General features: G+C 39.1%; 1 protein-coding gene across 7 annotated transcripts in view; it reads right to left on the bottom strand.

Annotated features, from left to right (window-relative positions):
* Nucleotides 1-12,925, bottom strand: part of ZMIZ1 (zinc finger MIZ-type containing 1) — a 359,077-nt gene that overhangs the window by 130,235 nt on the left and 215,917 nt on the right. For all 7 annotated transcript variants that reach the window (XM_042792940.1, XM_042792963.1, XM_042792956.1 and 4 more), the window contains one exon: nucleotides 1,698-1,803. In XM_042792940.1, coding sequence (XP_042648874.1) covers nucleotides 1,698-1,803 — 106 coding nt within the window. The remainder of the gene's footprint in view (nucleotides 1-1,697; nucleotides 1,804-12,925) is intronic.

Below are 12,925 nucleotides of genomic sequence, written 5' to 3'. Positions count from 1 at the left end.
AATTAGTTGTATATGCAACTGGGAAATAGGAAGCAAAGCAAAGGAATGAGAAGGTTTTTAGAATACTCTGAGAGAAGAGCACATGATTTCATTACCAGCTTTCCCAGTATTGCATCAATTAACAGTGGAAAGACTGAAATCTGTACAGATTGCTAGGGTAATGAGTTGGAAAAAAGCATATATTCCCAAAGAGTAATTACTGGTAGAAATCAAACACTGACACTGGGGTTTTCTACGACGTGATGACTGACCAGCAGTTTTCAAGACTATCCCCTCATCCAAGGCCTCAAGTAAAAGGACTACAACATGAAAAGATCCAAAGACTCACAATCTCACTTTCACTCACACACTGATAGAGACATACCTCAGAAGAATTAGTAAGAGAGCGGGTATGACTACTTTTAATAGGCATATTTTCAAAGGGAATTACGTTTTAATGCCTCACTTAATGCACTCATAGCTGGAAAGCCTCATTTGACAAGCTGTTTAAAAAAAAAAAATCAGGAAGAGATGTGACAGCTAACTATTGGAGAAACTGACTAGAAATTCAGAAAAAAGGGAGACCATGACAGGTCAGCCTAATGTTTTATCTTCCACACACTTTCCCCAGATGAAAATCAGTCAGTTCATTCAACATCTAGTAAAACTAACAATCCCTTCCCATGCAAAAAATAAATCACTGAGTCCAGTGAATATGCTTTGATGTGAAAACCACTTTTGCACGTGGAACTGCTTAGAGGACTCAGGACAACAAGTAACCATGAGTAAATAAGTTTGGGGCTGCAAAAAACGGAAAAGGAACATGAAAATAAATGTTAACACCCAGTCAGTTGACTACAAAATTGTTGCTTTGGAAGAAGGTAACCTTCTTTGACGTTCTAAAACGGGGACTGCATACCAGTTTAGTACTAAGCAGAAAAGTTATCTATGCTCAGTCTGGAATGGAACAGTTATCTGCCTGTTTTCCAAGCCAGTGCACATTATGTTGACATTCATCAGCTAAGAAAAGGAGAACCAGAATTAAATGCTCCAGTTAAATCAAACGCGTGAGAAGCAGAAAGACCCTGAAGTGCATTTTCTCCTTTTACTATACAGAGAAGCAACAGCCATACATCATAATCAAGTACTGTTACTTGATCAGAGCGCCTTAACCAATTATTGACATAAAATACTGGAGAAGTGGCTGCTTAATACTATAGTAACAGCACTGCCAACTACTTGGCTCAGAATTCTAAAGCTGATGACTAGATGTGAGAGAAACCATGGTACTTGTTTGTACAGACATATGCAGTAAAGGAATAAAAGTTTGGCAATAGATATTTCAGGGAGTGCAGAATGAATGTGAAAGAGAGGTTGACACATGACAGAAAATCAGTGGTTTACCAAGATGGAGGGGCCTGAATGTGTTCATTCCCACCATGAAATTACTGAACATCCATGCTTCTGGAAGTAATATTTCATCTATAAGATCAAACAGGGCAATGAACAGCACTAGTTGGAGAAAATATGAATTTCCAAAGTCATATCCTCAGAACAGCATACCACTGAAATGCTAAAAGCAGCAGCACTATTACCACCAAATATGTGTTTAGCTTTGGTTTTCTTTTTTAAAGAATGTGAGACAGTCACAGGTAGAAGTTATTCAGATTATGACCAATCCAAGAATCCGTAATACACCAAAATAAGGCTTTTCCTACCAGCTGATTTTGGAGTGAATTTGTCCCTGTTGGCTGCACATACTGCCAGTAGCCTGTATCCAAGATCCAGGTCAAATCCTTGCTGAGCTGCCACTCGACTAACCACCTGCAAAGGGAAAGACAGAAAGCTTCATTAGGGGTTACTTGAGCTCTTCGCAACACATCAACCAGATTACCAGCACTAATGTTAGGCAATTGAATCTCTGTGACAGCCACAGTACAAATGTGGTATAGGGCATTGCTCTCCAGCAGTTTCCAGTGCAATCACAGCAAACTAAACACAGAGTCTTTTGGTGATCTGCTTATTTGACTACTCGCCAGAAGAAAGACCTGGTAGTTCCATGAAAACTGGAGAAGCAAAGCTTTTCCAGAAGAAATAATGCAAGAGAAACGTATGCAAAGACTACAGAACACATTTTACTGTACTTGAGAATCAGGATTGAGATGTTCTTGAGTCTCCATCTCTCTGTCAGAAGCAGTTCCTGATCCTGTTCTCAAGAGCAGTGCCCAGGTCCTTTAGGTTAAAATGTCCTCCTCCACACTGATGGGCGGTGTTCTACACTGTGATCAGTGTTACAGTTGCTGCATTTCAACAATACTGTATTGGGAAGGACATTTACCACAGTTTTATAATAAGCAGGCCTTTTAGTTTAGAAGAAACGTCCAAGTATTTGCCAAACACATTAAACAGGGAAAGAATATTTTTTATCTTTTTTTTTTTTTTTTTTTTTATTGGCCTGATCTAGAAGGACTGGCAAAACTAGGCAAATCAATGACTGGGGTTAAGGATGAAAAGCAGTCAAGTGTTTCTCCAGGCCAGCAACTCAGATATCAGCCAAGAATGTATCCTCATGAAAATCTGCATAGTGCAAACACAATACTGCAGTCATTCTGGCAAACTATCCTGAAGTTATACACAGAAGAGCTTTTATATTGCCTTCTAGTGGCACAGGATGACTTCAGACTCAGAGGCATAGATAAAACAGATTATTCTTACCACTGCCATTATTGCTTTGCATTGAAACAGTGGTCAAGGAACAACATGAGAAAAAGAACACCATTTCCTTGTATGAAACAAAAGAAAGTTCCTATCCCAAACAGCTTACAATACAAGAATATATCCTTTTCCCACCCCTATCTCCATCTGAAAGCTTTTTTCTAAATTAATGACGCTGCAATGATCTGTGTCCAGGACTGGTTCCCCCCAAAAAGCAACAGTATAGAACAGAGTGAAGAACAAACATACATGATAACCTACAAATGGTAAATAAATGCACTCTTCTGCCCTACCTACTCAATGCTATTACATGAATCTTATTATTCTGAACTTTTCCTAATATCCACTGTTCCTAATTAACAATTACGAACCAAATTTCTTTCTTAAGAAATAATTAGCATGGATAAAGTTCCCAGGTAGATTTTTCTTGTTTCTGTTGTTCCTATTAATTTAGAAATCACAGATTCATATGACTTTATCAGGTGGGAGTGTCCCTTCCCTAAATATTAATCTCAAAACTGAGTAGAAAGCTTCAGGGAAACGAAATGAGAATTTGGGATAATCGGTAATATAATACACAACCCTAGAACACACCTACTATTTTATCTCCTATTTCTCTTTACATTTATAACTGTAAGTTTTAGATAGAAACAAAAAAATAGTTTGCGAGAAAGAATGCAATAATTTTTGATAAATCAAAAAACATTTCCAATTTCGTAGATCATCTTTTAATTCTTTACACTTAAAAGTCTGATTGTTGTAAATATCCTGGCTAAGACTATGGGTCCAAACTTGCAAAAATAAGATAAGATAAAATTAAAAAAAAAAAAAAAAACAATAAGCAAAAGAACAACAGCAGAACAAGGTATCTCATATTTCATGCTAAGTTAGCAATAGATGTGAAGACTGGAGGGCTGCTATGAGATCTGGAAGACACTTACACACTCAGAAATCTACCTGTTCCCCCTTCCTAGTTCCAGTATCATCATAGGTCAGCCACTGACAGGGAGATGTTAGGGAAGAGATCAGTAGGAAGTAGACAGAAAGCTCCTCTAAAAAAAACATCTTGTTAAAGGCTCCTGAGGGCAATGTCTCATTAGAGTTTACACGTTATTTAAACTCCTTTAGGCATCATCTACTGTACTGCCACAGAGGAACGCATTTCAGAATGCTAATCAGGTCTGTAAAATAAAGGAGAAAGGGCCCTCCCATCTTCTGCTTTGAAAAAGCACATTGTCATTGAACTATTTATTTTGAAACTGTACAGGAATGAAGGCAGATACACCTGCTCATCAGTGAGCACATAGTAACTTAAGAAATATATTGTCTGCTTATATGCTTAGTTCATTCTAAAACACGAAGCTACAAATATTGAGAACCTACTGACCAGAGGCCAAATAACTACTCTCAGCTGACATCTTGCTAATTACAGAAAAATTACTACAACATAACTCAGGAATCATAAAACCCTGAGCCCATGAAAGTCAATGTATGACTGCAATATCTTCACTGAATAGACTGCAAAGTCTGGGTCAGTCTGAGTCCTAACAACAGGCTGAGGCCTAAACTGTTACACTCTCATTTGACATCAGTTTCCTTTTCATTGTTTCCTTTGCCAGAAAAAGCACTGCTCTGTACCCCACTGTGGCTAAAAACAGAGCTTCTGGTTACCTTGGCCTGCAGCCTCAATCCTTACTGCACCCTGACAGCCATGGCATCGTCCTGCTAAAGCCGACCTCGAAGCAGGTAAAGCTACACCTCAGCAAGCACAGAAAGCAGAAAACTAAGCATGGTGGAATCTGAACTTGCGAGTCTATAGAAGTCAGCCAGTCAAACTATTCCTTATTGCTCAAGTGTTTCATGAAAAACATGAGGGAAAACAACTTGGAAACGAAAAATAATAATCTAAATCTGAAAGAAAGTGCTCCCACTGATAAACTGCACAGAAACCCCTTCTTCCTCTCAAAAGTACAACAAAACCCTCAGCTACTTAATAGAAAACAGACATTTCTAATAAAATTTCCTTTTTGCCAAGAGTCATTTTCCACCTAAATTTTTCTTCTGTGCACTCCGCTCAATGCAGAAAGAGGCTCTGTAAAACAAACTGGTTGAACTGTGCTCAAGAGGGCTTTCTCTGGGCTGTTCTCACCCAGCCCTTGGTTTTTGTACACTGCTCCTCAGCAATCCCTTTGGTCAACACTAACAGGGCAATTCACTTTTCATTTCCACTTTCTTCACAGGCTTAAGAATTTTTTCAATAACTGTAATTAAAGTTTAAAGTTTTTCTTTCAATTGTTATGGCTAAAGACTTACTTTTATTTCAAAATGAAAGCTGAGCAGAACACATCCTATATCCTCCAAAGACACCGTTTCAGGTTGCCTACAACTGAAGTCAGACACGGCTCACTCGGTACTTGGAAGGCTTTCCTCGGGTGAACCTGTATGCAAGGGACCTCCTGGCCTTTTAAATAAACACCAAGATTTCTCAGAAACAAGACAAGAACGTCATAGGAATATGATCCAGAAAACATAAAGAACTAACTACAAGACATTTGGTAAGTTTAATATATTCAAGGCAGCAGACCCTGCTGAAATTTACCTTAGAATGCCTCAAAGGAACCAGCCTGGGCAAACCTGGTAACTGCTAATGATTATCTTCAGGAATTCATTCAAGACATAGACCTTGGAGGCACATCAAATCTCTGGTTTTAAGATGGTGAAATGGTGAATCTCAGAAATTACAGGTACCCAGACAGACAACAAAACAAATTACTAAACAAATATTAGGTGAGTAATACAGAACATCATCATGAATCTGTCAGCACAGTGCAGTTTTCTTCTCTGATGAGTTAACTCACCTTGTAAGTGTAAAGAAGATACTGGATGTAACATATCTTAAATCTAATATGCCTTTTGACATTGCCCTATATGACACTGTCATAAGAGAAGAACATAGCCCAAATGACAGTAGTATAAATTTTACTCAGATTATTAATAGTCCTCTGTCAAATCATAACTGGTCCTAGACACAGGTAGTTTCTATGTATTCAGTCATGACTTTGACAATGAAACAGAGTAAACTGCAAAACTTCTAGATGATAACAAGCAGAAGAGTCTGCAAACACTTAAGAGGACAGGATAAGTATTTAAAATAATCTTTATAAACTGCGAAAATGTTCTAAAACCCAGGCCAAAGACACACATGAAACACTATAGCTAGAAACAAAAAATCAAATGCTCAAACAGAAAATTAGGAACACAGCAGAATTTATCTGCTCAGTGTACAAGTCACTAAAGATAAATATTGAGAAAATGTTCTAGGTACTAAAGATCAGCAAGCATTAGAACAGGCTACCTATCAACCCTTGGTGTTTGGGGTGTAAGGGAATTTATAGTTGTCCTGGGTTTAAATGAGCAGTGGGGTTTCTGGTAGCAGGGGAGGGGGCTGTAGGGGTGGCCCTCCGTCAGAAGCTTCTCAAAGATCCCCCAGCTCCAAGTTGGCCCCACCTCTGCACCAAGGCCAAGCCAATCTGCTGCACCTCTGCGATATATTTAAGAAGGGACCTGCGAGGAATCGTTGGACTTGTGAGGAGGAATTGTGACACCTATGTGAACATCAAGGTCAGTGGAAGAATGGAGGAAGAGAGGAAAAAAGGGGGGAGGTGTGCCAGAACAAAGACCCCCCTGTATCCTGTAGTGAGACAGCAGGGCAGCCCCCCCTGCCACCCATGGAGGTCTATGGTGGAACACATGCTGATATAAGGCCTGTGGGGGGCCCCAAATGGACATTAAAGGTGGCTGTGCCTGAAGGAGTCTGGGATCTTGGGGGAAGAAGCAGCTCCCACTGCTGTAGTTCAGTGGTGGGAGGATTGCAGCATGCGGGGGTGTCCCACGCCGGAGCAGCTTGGGAAGGGCTGCAGCCCATGGGAGGGACTCAGGTCAGAGAAAGTTTGTGGAGGACTGTCTCCTGTGAGAGGGGGACCACGATGGAGCAGGCAGAAGTTCCAGACATTCCCCCTGCTGAAGATGGAAGAAGCGGCACCACTGACTGCACCCCCCATTCCCTGACCCCTGTGCTGCTGCAGGGCGGAGGTAGAGATATCGGGAGCAAAGCTGAGCCCAAAGAAGAACAGAGGGGTGGGGGGAGATTTTCTCAAGATGTGGTAATGCTTCTCACTGTCCTACTCTGTCTGTTAAGTGTGGCTGTTGTCAGTGTCTGTAATAAATGTACGTTGTTTTTTCCTTCCCCTAATGAGCCTGTCTTTTGCCCATGACCGTAATGGGTGATTCATCCCTCCCTGTCCTCTTTCAAATCCCAAGCCTTTGTTTTTTCTTTCTCAGTCCTGGGCGGGGGGAAGCAGAAGTGAGGGGCTGCATGGTTCTCAGCTGCCCTCCGAGATTCAAAACATGACATCAGTAGACCGGACAATATCTATACAACATCCCAGCTTGGGGAAAAAGAGTCGACAGGCTGCTTCCTCAGGTCTATCCCAAGCCAAATCTCAGTGATTCTTGGAGCCACCCAGCTCAGCCTGAACCCTGTCCTAGGAACTCTCCCAAGTTTGAAACCTCCTGTGATTCCAATTTTCCTCAGATAACCGTGCTGATCAGATGGGATCGAGTCAACACAGTTTCAAGTAACCATTCAATGTCATGGCTAAATGATGTGATACCACTTGCAAACATAGTCAACCTTTCTCTAGCTGCTAATTCAAGTTGAGCACATCAGCAAAAATTCAGACAACATACAGGCAGCATCATGTGTTCAACCATGACTTCATTCTGCAATGCTGTTAGCATGTATCTCAGTTGACCTAAGCATACGAGCCATAAAATTCTGTTGAAAAGTAGTGCATTTAAAAAACCAAAACAAAATAAAAAACCCCCAGAGTTGCCAGTGATACCACAATCATAAACTGAGATCATCATCCTTTATCACAGTTGAGAGAAGTGCTTGGCCAGCCCAAGGTTCAACACTTAACATTTCTTTGTTATTTCACAATAACAGTTGAGACAGCTAGACCTTATAAAAGCTAGCCTATTTTCTACATACTCTTGTAACACCTAGCTTTTATTTTAGCTTAGATATGGTGCTGAAAACTATTTCAAGCTGTGTCTTTAAAGGAACATATACCTTATTTGCAAACAAACATTACTGTAACATTAACCAACAATAAGAAAATCTGATCATCCCAAACCTTTGAAAACTTTAATCTGAATAATATTGCATTCATAGTAGAGACATTGCATTCGCTGCCTGTGACACAGCTCTTCAGAGATCCAGATGCTTGAACTCTCAGGGTCATTGGCATTGAGGGGAAAACGATGAGAGATTTCAGTAACATGAAAAGCAGAGAAATTCGTCTACCAACTTCCTTTCTCCTTGACAAATTTAACTGCAATATTTCCCCCTCCCACCCCTTCTCCTTTTTTATCCTTTTTCCTTTTGCAAGGCTAAGGAGCTACACCATGGCAAGCTCCACTCCCTGCCCTTCTTGTCATCACAACACGAGGTACTGCAACAATGTACCTCTTAACCTAACAGGACTGTTAATCAAGAGAGCTGTATGACTGCTTATTACAAAACTCCCTTCCCATTATGTTGCACTTTCAATGAATCTCTTAACTAGCAGCAGTCAAGAGCACCCCCCCCTGCTGGCATCAGAATGAATTTTACCAATTCAATTTGCTGGCTGCTCAAAACTAAAAATGCCAGCTGATTGCTAGTTCAGACAGCTCTGTGTTCAGCCACTTGTGCATACTTGAAATTATCTGAATGCAGTTTGAAGACTACAGCAGAAATTTTGTAATTAGAATTCTGCAATGTAGATGGTAATTTTTCTCCCTCAGTAACACACAAAGATCAGATAAACAGGAAGCAAAGTGAGGAATTTTGCAACATGAATAGTGATCTGCCTCAAACTGAAAAAAAAAAAAAAAAGCAGGGGTAAAGGGAGGAAGAAATCTTTGTGACTTGATAGTCCTGGTCGGATGAGACTCTTACACTTCAGTTGCTGAAGGGCTGCCTCAATAATACAGAACAATCACAGCAGGTGAGTAAAGTTATGTATCATTAACTAGTGTCTTGCATTTGATGCTTGGAAACAGACATTAAGTAGGTTCTGCAAATGTAAGAGACTCTACAGAACCCTTGTATTCAAACTAGGGTTTTCTTAAAATATATTTCCCACCCTATTAGCTGGATAGGGACCATATTTTCAAAACAAAATAAACCAGTATCCCTGCCATCTACTACTTTTCTTGACACTTCCTGCAACAGTGAAGTAAATAATGCAGAATAAGGCTATCTCTTCCTCAATATCCTCTTCCTCTCCTTTGCAAATCTCTAACAACCATAAACACAGAAGAGCAGGTCATTACACTCAACCTTCTCCATCTGAAATTTTCTCCCAGAGGGAAAGATGCAGGGATTTTTCTTTAATTAAGCCAGCTGATCACTGGGTCAACTCTGATACTGTTGCCACCTGAGTCCTGGCAGATTTTGAACAATGAAATGGATGAAACAAACACTCATCAGAAAGTAATAAAGGAATTCCAAAAGCATTTTAATTTGGACAGCAACACATTTCAAACAAATATTTTAAAGTTGTAAAATAACCCATGTCTTGACTAATGAAATTAAGTGAAAAAAAGGGCTTTAGGATACCATGAGGTCATACAACAGCCAGTAATACTGAGTTATTTGGTAGCATTACAAGCTGCTCTGAAGCAGAGTGTTCTGTGCCTGCTGGCTGTACTCTGATGGTACAGCACGTACACAGCCCTGGAACACTGTGGTGCACTGCAAACACATAAAACTGTGTGCTTAAACGCATGCAGAGGACAAGAGAAGCAGAATTTCTTCCACATTAACTTTTTTGCTCTGGAAGTATTGGATACAATGACTAAATGCAACTTTTCTAGGGCTCTAATGGGCAGTTGCATCCTGCCATTTTCTGGGTATAGATATGCTGAACCAACTCTTCCATCTGTAATTACTCACATTCAGATCCTACCCTGATTTGAAATCTGATTTTTTCAATGTCAAATGTTGATTTTTGATTACATACTTTTCTGCATCAAACAGAAGTAATCCAGCCAGATGTGAAGTCAGTGTAGCAGCAGATACCTTCTGAACACATTAGCATTAGCTCAACTTTGTTGGTTTTGCTGCCTGAAGCACCCTGTTGTGAAAACTTGATATTATTCAAACATATCATTCTTGTCTTTTTTTTTTAATATATATATTTAATCAATTATGTTTTTCATTACTTATCAGATGAGTTAAAATAGATTTCTGCATCGTGAAACTGAAGGCAGCTTTTTTTTTTTTCTTTTTTTCTTAAAGTGACCTGAAAAAAAATCTCAATGGTCTCAATTCCAGGATTTTCCAAAGAGAAATGCAATCCAAAACATTACTGTACCATGTATCAGTATCACTAAAATGTGAACCTATAGCAGAACTTCCATCAGTTTAACACAGATGCTCATTATTTCAGCAACTTTCTTCAGCAGTACAGACATCTAGTAAAAGCTACAAGCAGCACAGATTTAAATGAAATCCAAAATAATAATTGTTAAATCAAATTTAAACGAAACAAAGATTTAAATGAAATCCATAATATTCAGATAGAGTATGACTAGGACTTCAGCTTTGTGTGTTGTTACTCTTTTAATTTAAAAAGAAACATTCCTAAAGCAAACATGGGTAAGTTTCCCACCTCTGATGGCTGTGATAGACACAACAGTGGGAAAGGAAATCTAGAACATTATGATAGTTGGGGGGTGGGTATGGTGTGTGTGTGTGTGTGATTTTTAATTACTATTTCAGCACAGCTTTTTGTGGACAAACTAGGATAGGAAGTGCCATCTTTTGGATGGAAAGAGAGGCCCAGGTCCTAACCATGGTGGTCAGAGACCCCAGTTTTCACTGAAGCAGCTCTGTTACATTCAGTGCTCTGGCCAAGAGCCAGCTCAGGTAAGCACAGCCTCCTTACCTGAATTCCTCCTACTGTCCAAAACTGTCATGGTGCTGGATTTTAACTTCCTAGACTAAGCCTTTAGGTACAGTTACAGAGCAACTGCACACAGCTGTGCTTCTCTCACCCTTTTATTTCTTTTTCAGACACACTGAAGAGCCCTGAATAAACTTGGCGCCTTGTAACGCTGAAGTGCAGTAAGAGACCAAAGCATTGCTTTATTGTCCTTCGCTGAAGACAAGTCTGTCAATCTGTCCATTTTGCTCTCAGCTGTCCCCTCGTTTCCATTTTTGCTGCGTCGTTGACACAAAAGATAGTCAATGCTCTCAGTAAGATCATTTACATGTTAAACTGCTTGGCAGGAGCAGAGCTATGGGATGAAACTAGAGTGGATCTGAGAAAAGGCAGAAGAGAGTGAGACAACCTTGTCCAACCAAACTAGGGTTATTTTTTTTAACCGCTGTGTGGTAACCAAAGCTATTTCTTTCAGAAGACAGTAAGGTAATGCCATATACAGTACACTTTTAGAGAGTTATATTCTTCAATTTATCAAGAATATTAGCCTTACCATAATATAGTCTTATCCCAAAGTACTTTATAAACTATGAATGCTAGAATCAAAAACTGTTTCAGTCATAATTAAAGCATAGCTATGTCTGGTTTGTGGAAAGTGCAGGTGATTTTAATCAGCTCTCCATAACACTATGCAAGAAGTGATGTTACATACCTAAGAACACAGTAACCATTGCAATTTCAATAATTTATAGAATCAATGATTTCAGTTCGGTTTCTGGCCTACAGACAGTTCTATTTGATTTGAAAATAACTACGGTTGAAAACACCTAGCTTTCCTTGGTGAGTTAGAAGAGAGTTTATTGTCTCTGGGAAAGATGGTAATTTGTTTGCAGGAGTTCTATCACAGCTGTCCGAGAGAATCTTTCTGTAGCCTGTAGCTTGCAAGAAAAAAAAAAAAAAATTACTCAAAGCTTACCCTTCCCTCCTTGACTTTTTATTTAGCTGTTGAAATGTATTTTCTTTATAAACTTGTATTACCCACTCACTCTGGTGATTTTCTGTAATGAGTGAGCCCAAAAAGGTAAGCTCTGGAATCAGTGTCTGCCAGAACTGATTGAACATAATGGCGATGCACATGCAGTCACACACACTTTTGCCAGAAAGGGCACAGCTTTTGGGGCTTAGTTCATTAAAAGATATCTTATTTTTAAAGCACAAGCTGTAACTTTACCCACATACTCTAAATCTTTCATCAGTGACTGCCTGCATGTCACAGAATTATTCCAGCTTTATTCATAGGTCTTGACAGCATTAGGCTAAGTTTTTTATCACAAAGAGAAGTTATTTCACCTCTAAAAGAGAAATCATTTAAAGTATCATATATATATATATAAATATATAAAAAATGCTAAGTATTTTACTAGCTAAACAAGGCCTGTTTAACATGCCTTATTAGACACCTCTCTGGTACAATTTCAGCTGCTGTAGCAAATCCTGAGTTTGTTCTTGAGATAAGAAAACCACTCCTATTATCCTCCTTACGATGTCATTGGAGCCCATAGTAGCAAATGTAACCCCAGTAATATCAAGTACTGCTGATACATAAAAATTATTATCTACTGCTAATAGCCAGTATGTATACTGTGCACATCTATTATTCTAAGAGAGAAAAAAATCACTGAGGAAAAATGAACACTAGAAACATGTTGACTTTCAACATGTGCTGTCTAGCTAACTCAGGAAATTTTCAAGTCCTCACGATTTCCGTAAGTGCTGTCATTACAATTTAACCACAGAAAACCTTCTGTAATAGCCTATTCTATATATTACTGTCAAAATCAGTGATTCCATAAGTGAAGCTGGAAGCTTTTCTGTTGATACCCAAGCAGAATATTTCTAAGACCGCTCTTCTGTATCCATTCAGGGTCTGTTAGACTGGTGTTACAAAGTGAACCAGATATTACTGACAGTGCCTACATGAAGATGGTGTGCAGAATAAACAGAACTACATTCTAAGAACAACTTCTTAAATTAAAGCACAATTTCATGATTTTGAACATATTATTTTCCTCTTTATTAACAGGATTATATCTAATTGGTTATTTTTTGCAAAAACATTAAAAACAAGACTTAAATGATGCAAAGAACTGGTAACACCAGAGGTATGATTAAATTGACTACTCATAATACAACAGGTCTGTTTTGATGCTATGTCATTACCTCTGATGCACTTCAAC

Source organism: Tyto alba, unplaced genomic scaffold (assembly GCF_018691265.1).
Source record: "Tyto alba isolate M040663 unplaced genomic scaffold, T.alba_DEE_v4.0 Super-Scaffold_1, whole genome shotgun sequence".
Classification (NCBI taxonomy): domain Eukaryota; kingdom Metazoa; phylum Chordata; class Aves; order Strigiformes; family Tytonidae; genus Tyto; species Tyto alba.
This window is presented reverse-complemented; position numbering and strand designations above follow the sequence as displayed.